Raw genomic sequence first — 23341 nt, 5'->3', positions numbered from 1 at the left:
TTAGAAGGACTGAGGCTGAAGCTCCAAGACTCTGGCCACCTGCTGCGAAGAGCCAACTCACTGGATAAGACCCTGATGCTGGGGAAGATTGAAGTCAAAAGAAGGGGGCAACGGAGGATGAGATGGTTAGATGGCATCACTGACTCAATGGACAAGGGTTTGAACAAGCTCCGGGAGACAGTGAAGGACAGGGGAGCCTGGCGTGCTGCAGTCTGTGGGGTCACAGAGTCAGACGACTGAGCGACTGAACACAACCGACCTGTGTACACAGCACTGTCACCCAGGTGTCCTTAGCTGATGCAAAATCTGAAAGATGTAGAGCCAAGCCTTTTTAGATAAATGCTTTATTTTTTTCTCAAAATGTTACAAAAGTTATTTCTCCTAAACATCTACAGTGTTCAGGGCTTTATACATGGATCCAATAATGAATAAAATCTGGTTAAACACTGATCCATTCTTCCTAACTTTTAAGTCACGCCCTCCTCCGGGGATCTTCTTGACCCGAGGACCAAACACGTGTCTCTCTCGTCTCTGCACTGCCAGGCGGGTTCTTTGCCACCAGTGCCACCGGGGAAGCCTCTTAGTAACATGCAAGTCTCGTTGTTTTTCCTGTTGTGGCTCTTCGTTCTAGTCCTCTGCTGCCCTGAAGTGTTCCTGGCAAAGCAGGCAGCAGTATCGCCTGAGGGGGCCTGCGCTGACCCGCTCCGCCTGCACACAGCGTCAGGGAGCTGCCTGAGGAGCAAGGGGGCCCCCGAGGCCGGGCCTGAGCCGTCTGCAGCGGCTCGAGTGCGGACGCAGGAGGACTCTGCCCGGGAGCAGAGTCTGGGGCAGAGCCGAGCCGCCAAGGAGGTGACTGGTCGCGTCACAGCTTCTCAAACGGGAACAGGTGGGCAGCCGCTTCCTTCTTCTCTCTCCTGGTCTTCCTGGGGCACTTTGGCTTCTCAGCCTCTCGGTTTTGGGGCCAGGAGGCCGCTAGGATCCTGGCCGCTTCTGCTTGAGAGCTGGTCCCCTCCTCCTCATCTGATGAGAGCCCGCCTCCCACATCCGTGTGGGGAGCGGCTGCCTCACTCTGGGGGGCCGGGCCAGGGCGGGGGAGACAGGAGAAGCGGTGGCGTCAGGAAGCCCACGCGTCCAGGAGCGTGGCCGTGGGATGCGGGGCCAAGGGACTGCCCGCAGAGCTGCCAAGGCCAAGGGACTGCCCGCGGAGCTGCGACCAAGGCCAAGGGACTGCCCGCGGGGCTGCCAAGGCCAAGGGACTGCCCGCAGGGAGCTGCCAAGGCCAAGGGACTGCCCGCAGGGAGCTGCGACCAAGGCCAAGGGACTGCCCTCGGGGCTGCCAAGGCCAAGGGACTGCCCGCACGGAGCTGTGACCAAAGCCAAGGGACTGCCCGCACGGAGCTGCGACCAGCCCAGCAGCTGACTGCCAGTGGCGCTCTGCACTGATTGCCTGGGTTTTGAACCAAAAAAGTGCCCAAATACTTAAAGCACTAACAGTCGGTGTCGGATGTTCCGAGGGAGCAGCCCTGGAGGCCTCGAGTCTGGGGAGGCAGGGGCAGAAAGCTCGGGCAGGAGGAAGGAGCCCGTGGGAACACAGAGCTGGGAGAGGGGGCATCAGGGATCTGAGGAGGGAGCAGATGCAGGTGGGGCGGGGGGGTGGTCAGATGCTGCCAGAGCACGTCTCCACGTCTGACCCGGCACTGACGCACCACTCCGTGTGACTGTGCCCCCACGGGAGCCCTTAGGGGCCACAGTGCTGCAGAAGGGCCTGAATGAGCACTGGGGGCGGGCGGGCCTGAGGGGGTGGTCGCAGCCCCAGGGGCAGTATGAGGCCAGGAGGTGCAGACACCTGTCCGCCCAAGTGGGCTCAGCACCGGGCCCAGCCCACGGCGGGCACCCTGTGTAGACAGGGCAGGGCCCACGGCCTGACTCCAGGACACCTTTCTCAACACGGACAGGACACGGCCCAGGAGACACAGGTCTGCGGCCCTCCCCCAGGCACGTCAGCCTCCGGGGACCACACTGACCTGGGCCCCGTAGCGAAGCTTCAGCCGCTCCCGGATCAGCAGCCCTTTGACCAGCAGCTTCCAGTTCCCCAGAGCCCGCTTCTCCCTCTTCTGCAGAGGCGGACAGAGAATGGGAGATGCTAAGCACGGCCATTCAGGAACAGATACAGGGGACACAGCGGGTCGGCAGAGCCGCTTGGTCTATGCCTCATGAAGCAATACACAGGAGAGGCACCAAAGCCAAACCCCTCTCCTTAACCGGTACCAGTTCTGAGGTGTTTTGGGGAGAATGGGGGGGCCCTGGACCACAGCAGATCCCTTTAGGAAGCAGTCGGAAGCGGAAAGCATGCGAGGCCCGGCTCCCCGCTCCTCACAGCCGTGGTGCAGGCGGCCCGGGGGGCAGCCCCGCCTTGTGTGCCCCCGGCCACCCGCTCACCTCCTTCTCCTTCTTCTCTATGAGCGCCTGCTCGTTCTCCCAGGCGGTCAGGAGCACGTCTCTGTACTCCTCGCAGACCACGTAGCCGTCGGTTCTGCGGGGTCAGCACACGTGGTCCTTAAGCCCGCGCCTGCTCTGGCCTCTCTGCTCCCCGCCGTGGGGACAGCCGGCCAGCCCTAAGCACTCGGGCCCTGAAGGACTTCCTGGCCGGTGGCCCACCGTCCTGGCCAGGGCTGTTGGCAGACACCACCCGGGCGGAAGGCGGGCCGATGGACCCTCCCCTCTCCTCCTCCACCGCGGGAACAGGCCGAGGCCACCAGCCAGGAAGCATGCTGCTCGGTCACCCTGAGCGCCCTCGGAACAGTGTTTAACCTGGCACCTCAGGGTGCCGGTTTCACCGGCTTTGCAGCCTCTGGACAGAAGCCCCAGAGGGAAAGTGTGAAAAGGTCAAGGATCAAGGCTGATCCTGCAAATCCAGAGGAAAACCCTGAAAGTAAGGGCCGGGGCCTCGCCCCCACGCGGCCTGCCGCCCTGCCTCCCCGCCGCGGTGGCGCGCCCCTCACACACATGGGATGGCAGTAGCCTTTGTGGAAGTCGAAGCCGGTGACGGCCTGCGCGCAGTCGATGTTCAGCTTCCGGGCCACGCGGTGCAGGTTGGGCAGGTTCAACTGGACGCAGCCCACGGGCATCATGCTGGGCAGGAACAGGTACACGTTCCCAAACTCGTTCCGGGGCACCTGCGGAGGGAGGCGCCCAGGTCCAGCCAGCCGCAGAGGGAGGCGGCCTGGTCCCGGCCCCCGCGGACACGGCCCTCCTTACCTTCCCGTCCACGGCCACCGGCGGCTGGTACTCCTCGGTCTGCCATCTGCCAAACAGGCCCAGGTCGTTGTAGTCGTGCAGCTGCGGCTCGGCCTGGCGGGCTCTCCGGGCCCGGTTGGAGTAGCCTTTCACCATCTACACCAGAGGGAGTAGCCACCGCTCACACCACGCGCTCCCAGCGCACTGGGTACTGAGCTCAGTACACCCTTTCCCGCAGGCCCAGAGGTGGGTGCGTCATTAGCATCAGCCCGTATTAAGAGGTGAGCAATCTAGGAGGTGTGAGTAGTTCACCCCCCGTCACGGCCTTAAACTGTGTCCTGTGTCCATCACTGAAGGGGACAGTGGACTCGAGATGTTTCCACGGCTGGTGAGCGACAGGCCTGCTTTGGGCCGTGACCCGCTCCCTGTGCCTCAATCCCTTCCCACGAACCAGAGGCCCCCTACCCGGCCCAGCTCCCCAGGTCTCAACAACCCAAAGGGCTCCTCCCAGGGATCTCTCAGAAGCGCCCGTGGCTCACGACTGCCCACACTGTTCTCTGCTGGCTGAACTGGGTCCCGTGTCCCATCCCAGCCTTGCGATCTGTGCTGAATTCACAGGTCTCTGGGCAGTCGACCGACCCGGTGTAGCACTGAGGCCAGGGCAGGGCCCTGGGGCCGCTGTCTCACTAGCCCAGGCCTCGGACAAGCTGCCCTTTCTCAGCTCCTGCTTTCCTGTCTGTAAAATTCATGTGTGATGCCAACTCCAAGGCTCAGCAGAGACCACAGAGAGCTGGTGTGGGCGTGTCCACACTAAGCGGGGCTATGGCCTCTCTGAACACGCAGGGGACACAGATCTGACCCCAGGGCCTCAGGCACACGCCGGGGGTCGGAGGGCTGCTTTCCCGCCCCGCTCTCCCGCGTGCCCACGGTCTTCCCCTGCCCCGGGGCGCGGCCGCCTCCCGTCCCGCGGCTCTCACCTTGTAGGGCACTTCTCCGAGCCGCACCACACGCGCCTGTTTCAGCCACGTGTCCCTGGAGTGCAGCGTGTGCACACAGTCCCTGAGGAGCGGGCGGGAGACAGAGGACCGCTCACACCCACCGAAGCACCGAGCGCCCCGCTGCCTCGCCCAGGGCCCTGGGGAGGCCCACGGCCTGCCATCTTGTGGGGGACGTGTCCACTCAGACCCCAACCCCAACGGCCGCACACAGCACCTCCTTCCACGGGGAGGTCCCGGCAGCTGGGTTGGGGGGGCAGAGAGCCCCAGCCGTGCAGGTCAGGTGTGTCCCCCCTGCCTTAGGGTTTAGTCGGCTGCTCAACCCCAGATAGAGAAAGAGAGGAACAAGTGTCTAGGTGGCGGCGGGGGCCCCTGACCAGGCAGGGGACAGGGAGCTCCCACACAGACCCTAACCCCTCAGGATTCACCCGCAGGAGGTAGCTCCCAGGCAGGGCACTTGAATCACCTACTCCTGTGCATTTCCCGAAGTTTCCTTTTTTGCCTTTCTTTTCCCATTTACCAAGAACATCGTCTATTTTTTGGTCTTGTAGGTCAATGTTCTTAAAAAGTTACTTATTTCCTATTACCATTTCTTAAATGTCTTCTTCTGGTTGTTATGTTTTACTCATGTTATTAAAACTTTGTTCAGTTATAACTACATGTATTTTACGCTCATTTTCCATGTTTATTTCTCCTTCCTCTTTGGCAATTTCTCTTTACTGCAGAAAAGACACACGTAACATACAATTTACCACCTGAACCATCTTCAGGCCTGTAGCTGTGGCACTGTTACGTAACCATCACCACCATCGTCGCCTGAACTTCTCATCCTCCCAGGCTGAAACTCTATACCTTTTAAAATATCCAGTGATTTTAATTTTCACTATAAACCCTTTACTCCTTCCTTTTATGTGTTCGTTTGACTTCAGTTTTGGGTTTTTTTTTTTTTTTTTTTTAATTGCCCATATAAACCTTACCCGCCCTACTTATTTTTCCTCCTATAAGATCGGCCTGCCCCCGATCTTTTAATCCCTGCGGTTTTAACTTTCAGGCTTTAAGCTGTTACACACTCCCCCACGTCCCACCCCCGCCGCTGCACACGGCACGCATGCGCAGTCAAACTCATCTCCCGGCCCTCGGAAGGCCGCGAGCCCCACTGGGCGGCTCCGCACCTGGAGTAGACGGCCTCCCCGCGGCAGTACCCGAGAACAGCGGCCGTCTCAGGGTAAATGGCCTCATACTTGAGGAGGTGCCTCTTGAGAGCGTAGAGAGGGTGGTTTTTATACGTGCCGATGACGGTGGGCAGAGGCTGGTCCAGGTGCTTCGCCTGAAACTGCAAAGGCCAGAGAGAGTCTGCCGAGTGTGCTACATGCGTGCTTAGTCCTGTCTGACTCTTTGCGACCCCACAGACTGTATGTAGCCCGACAGGGTCCTCTGTCCATGGGATTCTCCAGGCAAGAGCGAGCTCTGGGCGCGCCCCGCAACCGACAAGGCACCTCCTCAGCCCTCCGCACTCCTCCTGGGAGCGGAGTCCTGGGTCGCGGCAGGGATGCTGTGCGCGGGCGCACGCTGAGCGGGGGCTACACTGAGTGTCTTCCTCTTTTACTTGGGACGACTTACCTGACTTACATCAAGCTTCACATTTCTAACCGGGCAATGACTGCAAGAACACAGGCTTTGGAGCCAGAGCAACCTGGGTTCCAATACCAAGTCCGCTCCTCTCTCAGAGCCTCAATGTGCAGCTGGTGAAATCAAGGCTGCAATTACCCCAGCTTGATTTAATCAGAGCGCCCCAGCCGCTCTGACCATTAACTGAGGCAACACTCCGAACCCCTCAGCGCGGGCCCGGCGCTACGCCCGGTCCTTACCTCCTGATCCTCCCGCTGCTCCCTGTCCACCAGCGGGCTCCGGTAGGGGCGCAGGGTCTCCGCCCACCAGGCAGCGTCCACGCGGCTCTTGCGGGTCGCTGTCAGCCAGGCGGGGTCGTACCTCTGCGTGACGTCGCGCACGCAGCCGGCGCCGTCGATGCCCACGACGTAGGTCACGGGCTTGGTGGCGTACTGGTAGCAGGTCAGGGGCTGGCCCACCACGCCGTGCACGCAGTCCACACACACCCACTTCTCCTCGCGCTCCAAGAACACCTCCAGCCACTGGTCCACGCCGGCCGCTCCCTGTCTGCCTGCCTTCCCGCCGTCCCCCGACGGCTTCTTGCCTCCCTTCCGCTTACTGCCCGCAGCGCTCGCCGATGCTTCTACGAAGCCAGGGCGCAGACCGCGGCTTCCCTGCTGGGACTTGGACCTGCTCTTGGACCCCGCCTTCGTCCTCTGAGGGGCGGGGGCCCTCCGCGGCCTCGGCAGGCCGGGCTCGGAATCCTCGTCGGACGGGCGGCAGCTGTCCTCGCTGGAAGGCTCAAAGTCAGAGCCACTGCTGGCTGCATCACTCCCGCTCTCCTCCTTGTAGGACACCTTGGCGGCCACCCGCCGCCTCCGGGCCTGCGCTCGCCTCTGGGTCCCCCGCCTCTGCCCCCGAGCCTGGCCCGCGTCCTCCCCGCTGGACGGGGACTCCCCCCGCGGCCTCCTGCCTGCGGCCGCCTTGCCCCCCTTCCCTCTGGCACGGGCCCCACCAGCGCCCCCAGAAGACGCGTGCTCTCCTCCGCTTCCTCCGCTGGGCTTTCCAGGAGCGTGGCTGGCAGCTTCTGAGGAGCCCCCAGGGGCCTCTGTGGATCTTTCCTTGCAAGGTTTCTTTCCCTTAAACAGAACAGGAAATTTCTGCTTTTTATCTTTAGCTAATGATACGATAAAGATTCTGCCATCTAACAGGCCTAAGTCCCGCTGGAGCGCCAGCATACACGAGAGGTCCCCAGCTCAGTGACGGGCTGGCTGCCCTCCAGCGGGGGTGAGAAAGCGTTTACTAAATTCTACAGCACCCGAAAGGAGCCCACAGTCTGATTCTTCTCACTGTAAAGTGAGCACAGGATGTGGGAACAGACAAACTCGGGTTCACATTCCACTTCTGCATCTTAGTTTTATGTGATTTGGATAAATCATGTCACCGCTGAGTTTCAGTTTCCTCAGCAGGAGTACCCATCTTACACATAAGGCACTTTTCAAGGAAAATCGCATTATTAAGAATTCAGAAATTATTAAAACTTGACTTCTGGACCAAATTTCAGACAGTGCCAGCACCCCCAAGGAGCAGCGTTCACCCCCCTTCCTGGGTGACGGCAGAGTTCAGAGGCTCCCCATCCTCACCCCACACCACTGAGGAGGACGAGGACCTCTTTACTGTACCATCCACAGACGAGAAACGAGAGCACCAAGTAGCCCGGCCCGCAGGCCCCTCTGCACATGCAAAGCCCAGGCTGCTGGATGCCCGCCCTGCACACAGCTTCCCTGCACAGCGCCTGAGCCAGGCCCACTCGGAGGAAGCCTTTAAAAGCAGTCTCAGGAGCAGGTCTGTTTAAGTCTCAGGTAATTTCTCACTCCTCCCTGACCACCCAGCCTTTCCTCTGGAAGGCCCAGGAACGTCACCTTCTCTGCTGATAACTTCAGAGGAACTGGCTGCAGAGACAGTACGAGGCGGGTAGGGAGATGCAGGGCCCGGAGAAGCAGCAGAAATATCTACAATGAGAAAGAACAACATGCTCGTCCTTGGGAGGAAGGACTGGAGAAATCCCGTGTGGTGAGTGAACCCTGACGCAGGTAGGGAGGTGCAGGGCCTGGAGAAGCAGCAGAGGTATCTACAATGAGAAAGAGCAACATGCTTGTCCTCGGGAGAAGTAAGGACTGGAGTGATCCCGTGTGGTGAGTGACCCCTGAAGACACGGCAAGTCAAAGGAGCCGGACATGGAAGGTCGCACGGAGCTGTCCCTCGGCTACCTGCAAGGACCGCTCCCAGGACCCGCTTGCGCTCCAGAGCCTATGATGCCGCCCCACAACAGGGTACAGCAGCCGGCCCTCTGTACCCTCAGGTCCCGCCTCTGCGGGCTCAACCCTGTAGGGAGACGTCTGATCGGCAGTCAGTGAGTCTGTGAACGCAGAGGTGGCAGATATGAGCCTGACTGTACATGTGAAGTATCCAAACTATGAATCCACAGAGACAGACCCAGGCCGGCGGCTGCCAGCTACCGGGGAGCTGGGAGGCCGGGGAACGGAGTGGCTGTGCGGTGGGCACGGGGCCCCCTTCCGACAGGGAATGGAGTTGCTGTGCGGTGGGCACGGGGCTCCCTTCCGGGGCAGCAGACGGGATTTGGGAGTAGGCAGTGGTTATACAGCACTGTGAACGGAACTGCTCACTTCTTTTTCTTAAAAAACAGAACAAAACAACTATTGTTTTTGCTTAATAAAACTTCAGGAAGAAAAGGTGTACAGAGACACACAGGAACAGTCTGGGAGGGTGATACTGAAATACCACTGTTCTCCTCTGGCTGGTGGTCAAACAGCACAATTCCTGGCCAGATACTCAGACGTTTTCAAGCCACATCAGAAGAGAAAGTAAAGATGCTGGTCATATGGTCTCTAAAGATACAAAATGTCTGTCTCTTTCCCTGAACAGAATCTGAGGCTCCGACACAAGCACAGGCACTGACAGGAATCTTCGAGGATAAAACCACGAGGATAAAACCACGTTTCTACGTGTTTCGCTGAGATGGAGCTCTACCTGAGGGGATTGTGAGCGTGTGACAAAGCCTGTGTGCACAGAAGCTCTTCGCCATGGCTCCTGGACAGAACCTCCTCGCCGCACAGCCGTCTGCCAGGTCACTGCCCGATGTGGATGGTGAGGAAACCCCCTTGAAGGACTTCTGCAGCCAACATTACGCCTTTTTGTTTTTTTTTTTTAATGTTTATTTATTATGGCTGCACTGGTCTTACTTGTGGCATCTGGGATCTAGTTCCCAGACCAGGGTTCGAACCCAAGCCCCCTTCACTGGGAGCATGCAAGTCTTAGCCACTGGACCACCAGGGAAGTCCCTCCTTGGGACTTTTAGACACTACTTTCGAATACTGTACACAGCTGTAGGGCACCTGACCACGAACGAAGCGCTCTACCCCAGGACGCCGAGGGGAGACGGGAGAGGGGCAGCTTTCAGCGCTCAGGATGGCCCCAGTCCTGACTCCAGTGCTCAGACTGGCCCTAAGCAAGTGATTCCGCTTCTCTGAGCTCGGGTACCTGTTTTTATCTTATGAGAACTGAGCAAGGAAGTGTTTGTAAAACAGCCTGACTGGTGCGTGGCACGTGACCGCCGCTGTCGTTGGCTCACAGACCTACAGAGCACTGCTGCCAGGGGCGCCACTCACGTGGACCAGCTCCTCGTCGTCTCTTGCCGAGTAAATAGCAAATCTCCGCTCCAGCGTCGTCTGCAGGCCGTCCTGCTCGTTGGTCGAGAGTTCCGCGTTCACTGTAAACGTTCCGATGAACCTGGAGAGAAACCAGGTACTTCTCTGTGTGAGAGGCCAGAGCAAAGAGAAACCTCGTTCTCCTACGGCCAGAACCCACAATGGGGAGCCTCAAGAGGGGCTCAGGAGCCCCCCTCCCCGTGCTCCTCTTCCCAGCCTGTCTGGCCAACTCCTGAAGACCCAGCCCAGACCTTCCCCTCGAGGAGGGTCTGTGGGACGGACCTGCACCCAGCCTCTGAGACCCAAATCCTGCCCTACGCTCTGCAGGACAGGCCGCAGGGCCCTACCATTTCACCAGGTTGGACAGGTAGGAGACGTCCACGTCTCGGGGTGGCACTTTGGTGAAGCGCGTTGGGATGATGGAGAGGCCAATGGCTTGCAGGTCTGGCTGGTTGCAGATGCTGTTTCGGTAGAAGCCGTTTGCCAGCAGACACAGCAGGTGAACCTGAGAAGAGGGAAATGGGAAGCCTGAAGACCAGAGGGAGTTTGGCTGCCAAATTCAGTGACGTTTCGAGGACAGGAAATACCTGCCGTCATTTCTATATACAAAAACGTAGAACTCCTAACACTGCCGTTTCCCAAGGCTCTGTCTTTCACCCCCTCTTCTCTCTAGATGCTCCTTCCCTCAGAGAGACAAATCTCAAAGCTGCAAAATACAAACTTCCTTTCTCTAAGAGGTCTTGTCTTTTGGAGGTGCATCCTGAAGGATCTGTGGATGAAACGTTAGGAAGCCTGGGGTCTAAAGGACCGTCAGTACGGCCTCTCCCCGCGCCATCCTCCCCTGACCCGCCCCGACCCCTCTCTTAAATGAGGCCTTCCTCAGCTGCTGGGGCCCGCACTGATCTCCCCTCGCTCTGCTTCCTAGGTCTCCCTGTTCTGAGGTCTGTCCTGTTCCATCTGTGAGACAGAAAGCCTTGAACAGTAGAGGACAAGCTCTGTGCAAGTCTCTCTCCCCACAACGCCAGGCTCCTCTCAAGGCCTCAGTGTGTGTCCAGTAAGTACCAGCTGAAGTCAGGAGCCGCCGCGCCTTCAGCTGAGGCCAGACCCAGTGTTACCGGTCGGCTGAGCGGAGTGCTGAGCTGACACCTCATGTGCCCTCCCGGGCAGAGGTCACTGTCACCCCCTTATCACCCCACCTCGCTTCAGGAGAGCCGGAGGCGTGGCTGATGGAGCGCCAGTGCCCCACACACCACCCCCTCGTCGGAGCGGCCCGTCTGCCCCCCCACCGCCTGCCGCTCCTTACCTTGTGCGTGTCCTCGTGAACCTCCTTACTGAAACGTTTCATCATTCTCCGAAGATACGTCTCAAACTCCATTTTGATCTTTTCACTGCAACGCACATTGAACAATCCTGAAGTGGAGGGGGAGGCCTGACCCCACTCGCCCGTCCCCGCCGACACCTTTTGGGGGCAATGACTCAGGCCGCGCTACCCAGCAGACCTGCCGCTGGCCCGTCCTGCGCCTCCTCGCCCGCAAACCCTGGCTCAGGTCATTCCCTCCCCTGACCCGCACCTGCCAGGCCTCCAGAGCGGCTGCCCCAGGACCTCCCTTCTGCCCACCCCCCGACTGCCCACTTCCTGGGGCCACTGCCTTGGCGTTAAGTCAGCACACGTCGCTTGTCTGTGCAATGCTGTTCTGCTGTAAGATCCCTCTCGTCTCTGTCTCAAGCCCTTTTAAGAAAACCTCTTGAACGATTTCTTTTATCTACCTCCTTGACGCCTGATAAAGTGCCTATCACATGGGAGACTCAGGACCAGTTAACTACCAGGAGATGCACTGCATACAGCCAGGCCACCAGGGGCTGCAGAGGGACCGGAGACCCCTGGAAGGAGTGGGGGAGGCCCCCAACCACGGGGGCACTGCCACAGGCCCTGCTGCGATGCCGCGGGACACGAGCTGGGGTGTCCCATCAGCCTGACAGACACAGATCGGGGCTCCTCCACTCACAGCTGAAACGTTCCTCAGCCCTCACTCGCACGCTGTCCTGAAGAGTCAGTACGGTAACAGGCGCCCTGCACGGCCCCTGGCACGTCTGCGCTCGCCTGGACACAAAGGTTTCGCCTTCAAGTCCTCGAGGTGAGCCCAGGGCTCTCTCGCCTAAGGCTCCTGACAACCTGGACACTCAGCCCGCGTCTCCTATGTGCTTTCCAAAAGCTTTCCTGGGGAGCAGCTGCCGATGGTGAGACGTGACGGAAATCTAGAAGCAAGTGCTTGATCGTACCTTCTTTCTCTGGCCTTCACCTGCTCCGGTGTCTCAATCTCTATCTCCACTGGCTTCACGGGCAGAGCAGATGCAGAGAAGGCTCCGCTTTCCCCCACGTCACCCGGCACGGGCTCACTAACTTCTAGCAACAGTAATTTTTTAGATCAATGATAACAATTATTGTTATAAGAGGCAGTGTACTGAACAACAACAAGGTTCTGCTGGGGTGGAGGAAGTGAGGCAGGAAACTGTCGAGACCCCTGCTCCGAGTTCCTAGGAGAGGCCCTGAGCGCGCACGTCCAGGTGTCTCACTAACCTGCATGAGCGCCCAGAGCAACAGCCCTGGGGGAAGATCCACAGACACAGGGACGGGGGGTGAGTCAGACACAGACCCTGGGGCCATGAAGCCGGGGCGTGGGAGCCGTGTCTTGCTCTCCGTATTATTACAGTAAAGTCCGCCCACAGCTCACTTTGTAGAGGTATGACTTCAGACTCGACTGTAAACGTGTGCATGGTGAGGCATGCATCTTTTTCATCTCCTTCTCCGCTACACTGCTTGTAAACACTGCTGCTGCTGCTGCTAAGGCGCATCAGTTGTGTCTAACTCTTTTGTGACCCCACAGACAGCGGCCCACCAGGCTCTGCCGTCCCTGGCATTCTCCAGGCAAGAACACTGGAGTGGGGTGCCAATTCCTTCTCCAGTGCAGGAAAGTGAAAAGTTAAAGTGAAGCCGCTCAGTCGTGTCTGACTCTCTGCGACCCCATGGACTGCAGCCTACCAGGCTCCTCCGTCCGTGGGATTTTCCAGGCGAGAGTACTAGAGTCGGTCACCAGCCGAACTTAACTCTGCTGAACTGAATGTAACAGTGAACTTCATTAGCTAAGCCTTTCAAAGCAGCTCTGGACCTAGAAGCAGTGAGCACACCCGGTGTTGGGACCCTGGCTCCTGTGTGCCAGCTCCTACTAAAATGAACAGGGCCGATTCCAGCTCTGCCGCAGGGAGACCCTGGAACACCCGTACATCTGTTGCGCCAGAGAACAAAAACATTCTCAGGTCTACGGCCATACCACCCTGAACGCGCCCGATCTCGTCTGATCTCGGAAGCTAAGCAGGGTCGGGCCTGGTTAGTACTTGGATGGGAGACCGCCTGGGAATACCGGGTGCTAAAAAAAAAAAAAAACAACATTCTCAGAAACTACTGAGGCCACGTTAGACACCACAGCGCGGCTGCTTAAAGGGGCTCCTGCTCGCCAAATGTGGGGGCAATCTGAAGGTCAAAAGGCTAAAGAGGATAACTGCTGACGTAGTTGAATTTTAACGTCCACAGTGATACCCGAAAGAAATGACTAAATAAAAAGTCCTTAAAACGGAGACCTCTGCTTTACAAATCAGTCAGCTAATAATTATTTGCGAAACGACAATCAAAACATTGCCACCTTGCAATGCTCACTATAATAATCTTTGATTCAGTCAAGATCACACCGACACCATTAAGTAGAAAAGGACTGGTGCACAGGATCTTCACAGAGACTCAGAAGGAAAATGAGCCTTTACACTGGCACAGCCAGGCAGGGCCACAGACACGGTCGAGCTTAGCATCGCCCGCAGGACCACCCAACGCCAGGTGCCTCTTAGTGGACGCGCTACGAGGCGCAGAGCTCGGTGATGATACGGAGCATTATCATCGGCAGTATTCCTGCCAAAGAACGTTTACTCTAAAGGCAACCAGGTCTTTGGACTCACGGTTCATAGCACAGGCAGGAGGGCATTCAAACAAGCTAACCATCATGATAAACCAGAACATGAGACAGAACAAGAGGCCAGGACTCTGCCAAAATGAAAAAAAAAAAAAAAAGACAGTGCTATGAATTGGAGCAAACTCCAGGAGATACTCGAGGACATGAGACCCTGGCGAGCTGCTGTCCATGGGGTCACAGAGTCGGCAGGACTTAATGACTAAGAACAAAGAAAAGCAGAGCAGTGGGGCGGGGGCGGGGGGCTTCCCTGGTGTCCCAGTGGTTAGAGCTCCTCACTCCCATGCAGGGGGCACGGTTCAGTTCCTGGGCAGGGGACTAAGATCCTGCTGCTGTGGTGGGTGGAGCCTCTGCTCTAGATTAGAGAAACCAAATACCTTGATTAGATCCTGCACTGGGCGTGGGCAGGGCGGAAACAAGAAAAAAAGGCAGCTATAATGGATCATCTCACAGTAATCAGGGCCTTGATTAGGTGATGACAGTATTTCATCAGGTGGGACAATGCCTTACTCTCAGGAGATAAACGCTGAAGTATTACAGGTGAAGAGTCAGGATGTCTGTGACTTACTTTCGCGTAGTCCCACCAGCAGAGTTACAGAAAGAGAGACAGGGTCCCTACGGCCCAACAGTCAAGTCAGGGCATTGAGGCGAAGAGAGCCTGGATTCCAGGCTGCATTTCTTTGTAGGTTTGAACACTTTCAAAAGGAAAAGCTAGGAAAAGCCCTGCCAGGAAGGTGGGCTCAAGGACGGTGAGCCTGGCCGCTGTTTACTCGAGTACGGGATGCGCCAGGCCCGTCACGCTCTCCCACAGCCACCTGGCTCACAGGGGCTGCGCAGGGCTCACCGACCGTCCCGAGAGCAAGCTCAGCTCGCACCGCTGGACGCACTCGCGCACACCGCTGCGCGAGGGGCCAAGCTGGACCCGAGGCACGCGCGAGCACGCGCCTCTCTCACTGAGTGCCCCGCAGGGAGAGAAGGCACAACCCTCTGGGGCGCCCTGGTCGTGAACTGTTCCTTACACCAAAGCAAGTCCCTACTGCGACCTTATCTTTGTCTTCCTCGTTTTCCAAGAAAAGGACAGGGCTGCCGTGACATGACCCCGAACAGAACCAAGCAGGCAAACAGGATGAACCGTTCTGGGAGCAGAGGGGGTCATTTACCTTCCACTTCTTCCCAGTCCTCCTCACTGTCTTCCTCGTCGTCCCCCTCGCAGCTGCCTTTGTCCGCAGCGGCCTCTCTCTCCGGGGGCTGGCCCTTCCTGCGGGCGCTCGGCAAGTCCCTGCGCAGAGATCACAGAGGAAGGTGAAGAAAGCGCGCACGTCCCGGTGCCGTGGGGAAGCTAAGCTCCCCTTTCAAGGCTCCTTCTGTTTACTATGAATCTGCTGCCGTTAGTTGAAGATGGTTTGGGAGCTCTGAGCCTCACGCCCTGCATTATCCTGGGCCTCGGGTTCCCAGCAGGATGGGCTCTGATCGGGGGTCTAATACTAGACGTGTCTTCGGAAACAGGAGGAGCGTGATGAACCCGCACCCTGAGGCTGTGTGAAGGGGAACAGCTGTCTGCAAACAGACAGGAAAGGGAGACGAGACCACGAAGAGAATGCAGGGCCCAGAAGGAGAAGCCATGATGCCCGAGCGCACGTGTGCAGCCAGACGCCAGCAAGAAAGAGGGAAGGATTACACTCGCTGCCGCTCGCCGCCTCTGAGGGGCAAGATGAAAGGCGACTGAGGCTGGCAGAATTTAACTCCTAGGCACGTGGGGGTGTGTCATGAGGAACACGGACGGCGGGAGCGGAGGCACACAACTCTGCAGATGCGCAGCTGGCTACACCCCGGCTCAGGACTCAGTGCTTGTTCACACGCAACATGTTAGTATTCCTGCAAGTTCACACATAAAACATCTTTAGAGCCCCGAGTTACTTTTAGTTTTTGTAAGATTTGACACATGGTGTCCAGTGAGGATATTACCCAAGATTTTAGCACAAATACTTAAATTAACAAGCTTCAGACTGCAGCTCTAAAAAGACAAGGCATTCCCTTTGTAGCCTGCCGCTTCCTTTCAAAAGCACAGAAACAAAAATATCCCCTTAAGAGTAAACGTGGGAGAAATGTCACTTCCCAGCCTAGAGGCAAAAAGGGGAGCCGGGCTCTCCCTGGCAGCGTCCTGGCTGATCTGTACGTGGACTTCTCTGCAGAAAGAATCCAGCAGGTGGGAGCGGGAAGCGGGAAGCTCAGTGGCATTGCAAGGAAGAGTCTTAGGGAAGAGGAGGCGAATGACGGTGGTGAGTCCACGTGCCCCCGTGCTCCTTCCCACAGCTGCCCTGTCCTGGGCTACCTCCCAGCCGGGACTGGGGGACGCCGGGAGAGCCGACACCGAGAGGGCTGGTCTCTGACGCAAAGCGGGAACTGCGGCCTCTCCGTTGGTCCTCCAGCCTGCACCCCCACCCCTCCCCCAGCATTCCCCGGAGGCAGATGATCAAGTGATCACGAGGTCTACACGCATGGTTCACCACATTATCAATACACTCAGTCACTGTAAGAGGCCCTGCCCTAGATGCCAAGGGGCATACAGAGATGAGCCGGCGTGGTTCCGGCCGCCTGAGAGCTCACAGGCGTGTGCGGCATGGACACAAGCAAGTGTAACAGGCGTCTGTGCACTCACAGGAGGGTATGATGGAGACACAAGTAAGTGTAACAGCTGTCTGAGAGCTCACAGGGGTGTGTGGCTTGGACACAAGCAAGTGTAACAGCCGTCTGTGCACTCACAGGAAGGTATGATGGAGACACAAGTAAATATAACGGACGTCTGAGAGCTCACAGGGGTGTGTGGCTTGGACACAAGCAAGTGTAACACAAGGCAGGTGAGTTACACTCTTCAGAGATGCAGCAAGAAGCCAGAGGAGGAGAGGGAGCCGAGGGGCAGGTGAGTTCTGTTCTGCATCGTCAAGGTTGCAGAACGCTTCCAGGCTGCAGGCAGACTGTGAGCATGTGTCGAGTGAAAGGGGGCGTCCAGCTGGGCAGGAGCAGCGCGAACCCAAGGGGAGCAGGACAGGACGCAGCTGGGACGTCGGGGCAACGCCTCAAGTACCTAATGTCTGTGTGGTAGAAACAGCACCGGGCCAGGAGCTGAAGACCTGCGTCTCATCCTGGCTCCTGCCACCATCTAGCTGTGTAGCCACGAGTAACGCACTCTCTGCAAGCTGTGGTCCTCATCTGCAGAGGCTGGGAGGTGACCTACACAGTCACCACGACTCTTCCAGTCTTACCAGCAGCCCGAGCGCTACCTAGATGTGTTTAAAGATCCCACCTTTTCCACAGACCCCAGAGACGAGCAACAAGACCAGGTTTCCTTGGTCATACTTCCCTGATGGACCCGGTCAAGACGTTTTCTGCCATCTCACCTGAAATCTTCCCCATCGCTGAGGGCTTCATCCTTTATAACCTGGGGCTCTTCAGATTTCACGGAAACCTTGGCCGCCTTCCTTCTCACTGGACCATCTGCTGAGCCCCCAGCATCACCACAGCCTCTCTTCCGCTTTCCTCGGGAAACTTTTGTGGGAGGGCTCTTCTTTAGCGGTTTCTCATCTTCGAAGACATATAGATGACCACACGGAACACGAGAGGAGGGACATAGGAAAAGCGGAGACATTGCAGGTTCGTGTGCAGGGTCACAGAAGTCCTCCCTGGTAACCTCTCTCCAGACACCCATCAACATCCCACATTTGGTCAACAAGCAGCGTTCGGCCCCTTCCGCCTCCAGCTGGTCTGCACACTACACGCTTCCTTCATCAGTTACTCTGTTCTACCTCCTAAGGCTATAGAGACAGCAGCACACGACCCATAAAACCTAAACTGCAAACCTGAAATTTTACCTAATGTCCAGCAAGGAAAACGCATCAGTCCACTAGTTACCACTTTGCTCGTTACTTCCTGCTGAGACTAATTATTTTAGGGATAATCCACTCCTACTAAGTGCAGAGCTTCAAGTTTATACACGTCTGAGTGTGAAGGACAGGGAAGCCTGGTGTGCTGCAGTCCATGGGGCCGCAAAGAGTCAGACACGACTGAGCAACTGAACAACAATGATTTCCCCTAATCTAAGCTTCTGCTGTCTTTTAAAACCAAACGCTACTCAAAACACATACTTTATGAAATCTATCCAATCTAACCCAAATGTCACTCACACAAGCTTGTGTGTATAAGTCATTTCAGTCGTGTCCAACTCTGTGCAACCCCATGGACTATAGCTTGCCAGGCTCCTCTGTCCATGGCATTTTCCAAGCAAGAATACTGGAGTAGGTTGCCATGCCCTCCTCCAGGGGATCTTTTGAACCAGAAATTGAACCTGTGTCTCTTATGTCTCCTGCATTGGCAGGTGGGTTCTCTACCACTGGCTCCACCTGGGAAGCCCCTCAGCAGCCTTAAGGTTGGAATAAGTTAGCAGTAATTGAAAAACAACTGTTTTAATAACTAACCATTATTAATAATTAATAAATAAAATAATAACATGTTGTTACAAGGAAATATAAAACATCCATACACTATTCGTTTTAGTTCAACTAGGGTATGGTCTCTTAACATATAACTATATTACATATGTTATAATATATTAATACAACAGGGGAAAATATTTTTCTATTATAGTCAGGCAAATTCTCTTAAATCTGAAATAAATCATCTTTTTTCCTCTGCACAACTCTGCTTCAGTTAATATTGCAAAACAAAAATACCCTAACCTTTTTTGAGGTTCCAAAAGGAGCTGTGATATTAACCTAAAGTGTCAAATTAATTCATTCCTTTCATTTATGGTTTGAACTGCTGACTCCCTGGATACGTATTTTTAGTCCCCAAGAATACAATTTTGCATGGAAGAAAAAGACTCTCCCTTTTTGAGCTAAAAAAGAAACAACTAAATTTTAATACATTTCACCTTATTTAGCAGCGTTTGTTTTAATGCTGGCTAAAATCACTGATTCAGTTCTGTTTCTTCAGATTTCTTATTTCAAGGCCAAAAGTTTATTTATGACCTGACAATTTGGTAGGGCATACTGAAAACCAGGATTTCTAGATCTTACAATGGTTTTTAGCCCTCTGTTAATAAGATGCTAAATACTGTCTAGTCTAAACATGCAGGTGGGAAGTTGCTTCAGAAGTACTGTTTCTTCCTCTCTAAACTTGGTTGGTTAAAAGGCAGAGGTGTGCGTTTCTGTGCTTTGAATAGAGAAATAGAGAAGTTGAAAGTGAGAACAAGGGGAACAAACTGTGAGTCAAAAGACAGTTTATAGTATCAGTAGTCAAAGTATCCAAAAGTTTTAAAGTCTGGACGCCCATCCATTAAATGGACAGTAATTAAACGATTAATCACGGTACGGTCACACAGTGATATAACCTGGTCATCTTTTAAGACGGAGGAAAAAGACACTCGAGGCAACGCTAAGGGTGCAGTTGTTTGCAGAGTTTCTACCACAGACTAGAAAGAAACACAGGATTGTCTAGGGGCGGTGGTTTCTGGACGGTAGACACATGGTAACGTTCTTTTCCTAAATTCTTTGTGTGTTTTGTGTATGCGCCAGGGTATCAAGGAAGCTATTATCTAGACATTCCATGCAAATGGAAGCTAAAATATAGCTCAGACAGCAACAATCGTATCAGGCAAGATAGACCATAAAACAAAGTCTATAATAATAGACAAAGGCATTATATAACGATAAAGGGCTCAATACAAGAAAACGATACCACTGATAAACATATATGCACCTAACATAGAAGCATCTGAATATATGCAGAAAATATTAACACAAATAAAGGGAGAAGTTGACAGTAATACAATAATTGTAGGCGACTTCAACACCCCACCTACCGGACAGATCATTCAGAAAGAAAAATCAATAAGGTTAACGGTGCCTTAAATGACACATTGGACCAGATGAACTTAATAGGTAACTTCAAGACACTGTGTCCAAAACAGCAGAACACAGTCTTTTCAAGTGCGCATGGAACCTTTTCCAGGATCGATCGACCGCATGCTAGCCACAAAACGAGTCCCAACAAATCCAAGACTGAAAAGGTATTAAGGATCTTTTCCGATGACAGCAGCATGAAACCAGAAATCAATTACAGGAGAAAAATGAAGCACAAATCCACGAGACTAAACAGGATGCTACACAAAGCAACCAGCCAACGATGACTCATGATACCGTAGAGAAAATCAGGAAATGCCGCAGGACGGCGAAAATAAAAACACAAGTTTACAAAATCCACAGGACACAGCGAAAGCAGTTTTAAGAGGGAAGCTTAGAGCAATACAGCCCCACCTCCAGAAACAGGAGAAGTCTCCAACAACCTAACCTACCATCTAAAGGAACCAGAAGTATCAGTCATAAAAAAGAAATGCTGCCATTCGCAACAACATGGAGGATATTATGCTTGGTGATAAAGAGAAAGACAAACACCATGTTTTCCCTTGTATACAGAATCTAAAAAATAAATGAACAAATAAAACAAAAACAGACTCACAGATACAGAGAACAAATTAGTGGCCACCAGTGGGGAAAGGGGTAGGGGAGAGGCAAGATAGGGGAAGACGATTAAGAGGCACCAAGTGGCAGGCATACAGTCAGTAAATTACCAGGATGTCATGTGTAACACAGGGATATGGTCGATCCTTTGTAATAACTTTATATGGAGTATTAAGTGTGAAAGTGTTGGTCGCTCAGTCAGGTCCGATTTGTGACCCCATGGACTGTAGCCTGTCAGGCTTCTCTGTCCGTAGAATTCTCCAGGCAAGAATACTGGAGTGGGTGGCCATTGCATTCTCCAGGGGATCTTCCTGACCCAGGGATTGAACCCAGGTCTCCTGCATTGCAGGTGAACTCTTTACTGTTTGAGCCACCAGGGGAGCCCTTATATGGAATATAATCCAATATCCAATCATTGTTGTACATCTGAACTAATGCTAAAATAACTCAACTATAATTTAGAAAGCGGCCATGTTCCAAGACTCTGCAAGATCTAGAGCTGTCTGCTAGAGCCAGCCGTCCGTTCTGGACCCCTGGCCCCAAATCTGTGGATTTAACTAACCTCGGATTGAACTTTGCTTGAATCCACAGACGTGCAACCTGTGGACGGCTGACTGAGCTACACTGTTATGTAACCTGGTTCTTTGAGCAGGGCGGGAATTAACCACTGGGCTTGCTCAGCCAGCTACTAATTTAACAACAACCAAAAAACCCCACCTGCTTAGAACTGCCGGCAGCACCTCACAGCAGTAAGAATTAAATACAAACTCCTTAGTCTGGTCTCCAACCTAAGGGTCCCAGTTATTTCTCTCACCTCAATTCTAAAACATTCCTTTCTAAGAGTTTTAAACTTACTGATTCCTCTGCCCACATCCTACAAAAGGCCCCTCATTACAGTCAGTAATTGGCTGAAAGCACCGTGTCCTCGGACAGGACTCTTTGGCCACTGATTCTGACTCTGCGGCATCTTCCCTGTGCCCATGCCAGTTTTATTACAGAGACCTACTCTGCCTTCTTCATGGCTCCTGGCACCATGGGAATTTGCTTTTTAACTTGTTTGTCCAACCTCCCCTTCCCCAAAGATTACAAGCATCATGAGAGCAGAACCTTGCCTGTCCTGTTGACTGCTACCCTTCCAGTGCCGATAACTGGGCCTGAAAATAGCCAGGTGCTCAGTAAGTATCTGCTGAAGGAGCTAATGATGAAGGAGTAAATCGACGAAGGAATGTTGAGATCGAACATGTAGAAACTACAGGGGCCCTAATAGAAACAAAGCTATAATGGGAAGCCAAAGAGATGGCTGTTGAAAGCAGCGCAGCATCAGCTTTATTTGCATGCACTGTGGTGCTGTTATACACTACGCTGACCAGTCACCAAAGACGAGTCACCAAAGACGAGTCACCAAATCAATTTCAGCTGCAGCCAAAACCACAGCTCTTCCCGGAAGCTGCCTTGGAAACTTACTGCAGCACTCTGGCTCGCAGAGGGCAAATGCGGCTTGAGTGCCCCCCTTGCCTACACGTGGGCTGAGTGATAGAGTTAGCCCATCTGATCACCTCACCCAGACCAAGCCCGGAGCCTGATGTGCCATCTCACTGAAAACTCACAGCCACCCTGCAGAATCACAGAATTACGCAATCTAGAGTCATAGGGGGCCTTACTAGTGATTCGGCCCAATCGTCTACTCAGGTATATGAGGTACCCCAGAAATTCCTTCTACTGCATGCATTACAAAGTTATTTGCACTTAGTATATGCAGAGAAGTGGAGAGGACAAGATGAGATACAGCAAAAAGACAGACATGTTTTCATAAGCTTATCTGGTTAAGACAGGTCAAAAAGGAAGCAACTAAATCACCAAGATCCTCTGTGATGAGGTGTACCTGGGAAAGACCACCTTAGGCAAGACACTCAAGGAGTGCCTGGGTTGAGACCTGCAGGAAAAGAAGGCAGCCATGGCAAAAGCCGCGAAGAACATTCAAGGGAGAAGGAACATCAAAGGCAAAGGCTCAGGTGAGAAATAACGCGGGGTGCCTGAGGAACCCAAAGGAGGCCAAAAAGGAGATTGTCTGGGAGAGGAGAGAGCAGCAGCGAAATCATGTAGGGTCTTGTAGGCCGTTTGAGGAATCTAGATTTTATGCCAAGAGCAGTGGAAGCCAGAGCGTTTGAAGTAGGAGCGTGGCAAGATCTCATTTCTTTTTTTCTTAAGATCACTTGCTGCTGCATGGAGAACTCTAACCCTAACCCTAGGGTTAACGTTAGTAAACAGACGATTGCAGTCGTTCAACTGAAAAGTGAAGGTGGCTTGGGCAGGAGGTGTGGCCAGGAAAATAAAGAGAAGTGGAGAGATTTGAGACAGGGTTCTGAGGTGGAAATGACAGAGCTTGCTGAAGGCCTGGAGGTGTGCAGTGTAAAGAAGAGGGGTTTGTTCTAACAAGTGATGAAGTGATCAATGAGGGGGGGATAAGTGGGGAAGGGGCAGGTTTAGTTTGCCCAGGACAAATATAAGAAACCTATTCGATATGCACGTGGAGAAGTCGGCTGGGATCCGAAATCTGGGGGTCTAGGGGTGGGATTTAGCTGAAGGTACCGTTAAGGAAGCCTGGCGTGCTGCAGGCCGTGGGGTCGCAAAGTGTCGGGCAGGACGTAGCGACTGAACAACTACTGTTCAGGAGATCAGCACACTCCCGCACTCTTAAGTACGGGTCCGCTGGTCTCGTGGGGGCACAAAACCAGCGCCTTTTGCCTATTCGCCCTCTGCATCTGCCAGGAGACCGGACTTGACCCTGCGGGCGGCAGGGCGCAGGAAGAGACTGCGCAGGGGAGCTCGCGGTCCGGCCAGGATTGGCGGAACCGCTCAGTGCGCATCCTGCACGGAGGGCAAAGGCGCAGCGACGTCGGAGTGGCCCGGGGCGGGCGCACGCCGCCTGCCTCCCGCGGTCACCGGGACCCGGTCTCCTCCGCGCAGGTGGGCGCAGGATTGCCTACCCGCACCCGCGGGAGGCCGGCCTTGCCCTCCCCGCGCCCGGCCTGCCTCCTGCCCTCCTCCAGCCTCTCCCCTTCAAGCCCGGCTCGGCCTTGCTCTCACCCGCCTCCTCCTCCTTGCGCCGGGCTTTGGTTTCGCCCTTGGCCGTCTGGCCGCGGGGACCCCGGCCAGCCGCGCGTCTCCGCGCCATCTCTGCCCGGGCAAGACTCGCCTGGGAAGGGACGCACCGCGCCGGCGCCGGACGCTGCCCGCGAGCT

The 23341-nt window shown here is 54.9% G+C and overlaps 1 protein-coding gene and 1 non-coding gene across 4 annotated transcripts; one reads left to right on the top strand and one right to left on the bottom strand.

Annotated features, from left to right (window-relative positions):
* Positions 1 to 327: 327 nt before the first annotated feature.
* XPC (XPC complex subunit, DNA damage recognition and repair factor) lies at positions 328 to 23297 on the bottom strand. Of its 3 annotated transcripts, none has more exons than NM_001205908.2 (16): positions 23187 to 23274; positions 16983 to 17178; positions 14745 to 14863; positions 11849 to 11972; positions 10872 to 10956; positions 9916 to 10073; positions 9530 to 9650; positions 7763 to 7852; positions 6101 to 6979; positions 5405 to 5565; positions 4215 to 4296; positions 3259 to 3393; positions 3007 to 3176; positions 2440 to 2533; positions 2025 to 2114; positions 328 to 1069 (listed from the first exon to the last, which is right to left on the bottom strand). In NM_001205908.2, exons 1-16 carry the CDS (start codon positions 23272 to 23274, stop codon positions 863 to 865), a joined length of 2799 nt encoding a protein of 932 aa, NP_001192837.2. In that variant the 3' UTR covers positions 328 to 862. The 3 variants fall into 3 exon arrangements, with proteins under 3 accessions (NP_001192837.2, XP_005223198.2, XP_059735672.1); XM_005223141.5 differs by having other exon boundaries at positions 329 to 1069; positions 16983 to 17166; positions 23187 to 23297; XM_059879689.1 differs by lacking the exons at positions 11849 to 11972; positions 16983 to 17178; positions 23187 to 23274 and having other exon boundaries at positions 329 to 1069; positions 14745 to 14833.
* LOC112443528 (5S ribosomal RNA) lies at positions 12884 to 13002 on the top strand. Its single transcript, XR_003031942.1, has one exon. It is a non-coding gene; the product is annotated as a 5S ribosomal RNA (ribosomal RNA).
* Positions 23298 to 23341: the final 44 nt, after the last annotated feature.

The sequence above is a fragment of the Bos taurus genome, chromosome 22, assembly GCF_002263795.3.
Source record: "Bos taurus isolate L1 Dominette 01449 registration number 42190680 breed Hereford chromosome 22, ARS-UCD2.0, whole genome shotgun sequence".
NCBI lineage: Eukaryota > Metazoa > Chordata > Mammalia > Artiodactyla > Bovidae > Bos > Bos taurus.
Note: the sequence above shows the minus strand (reverse complement) of the source record. Positions and strands in the feature narration are given on the sequence as shown.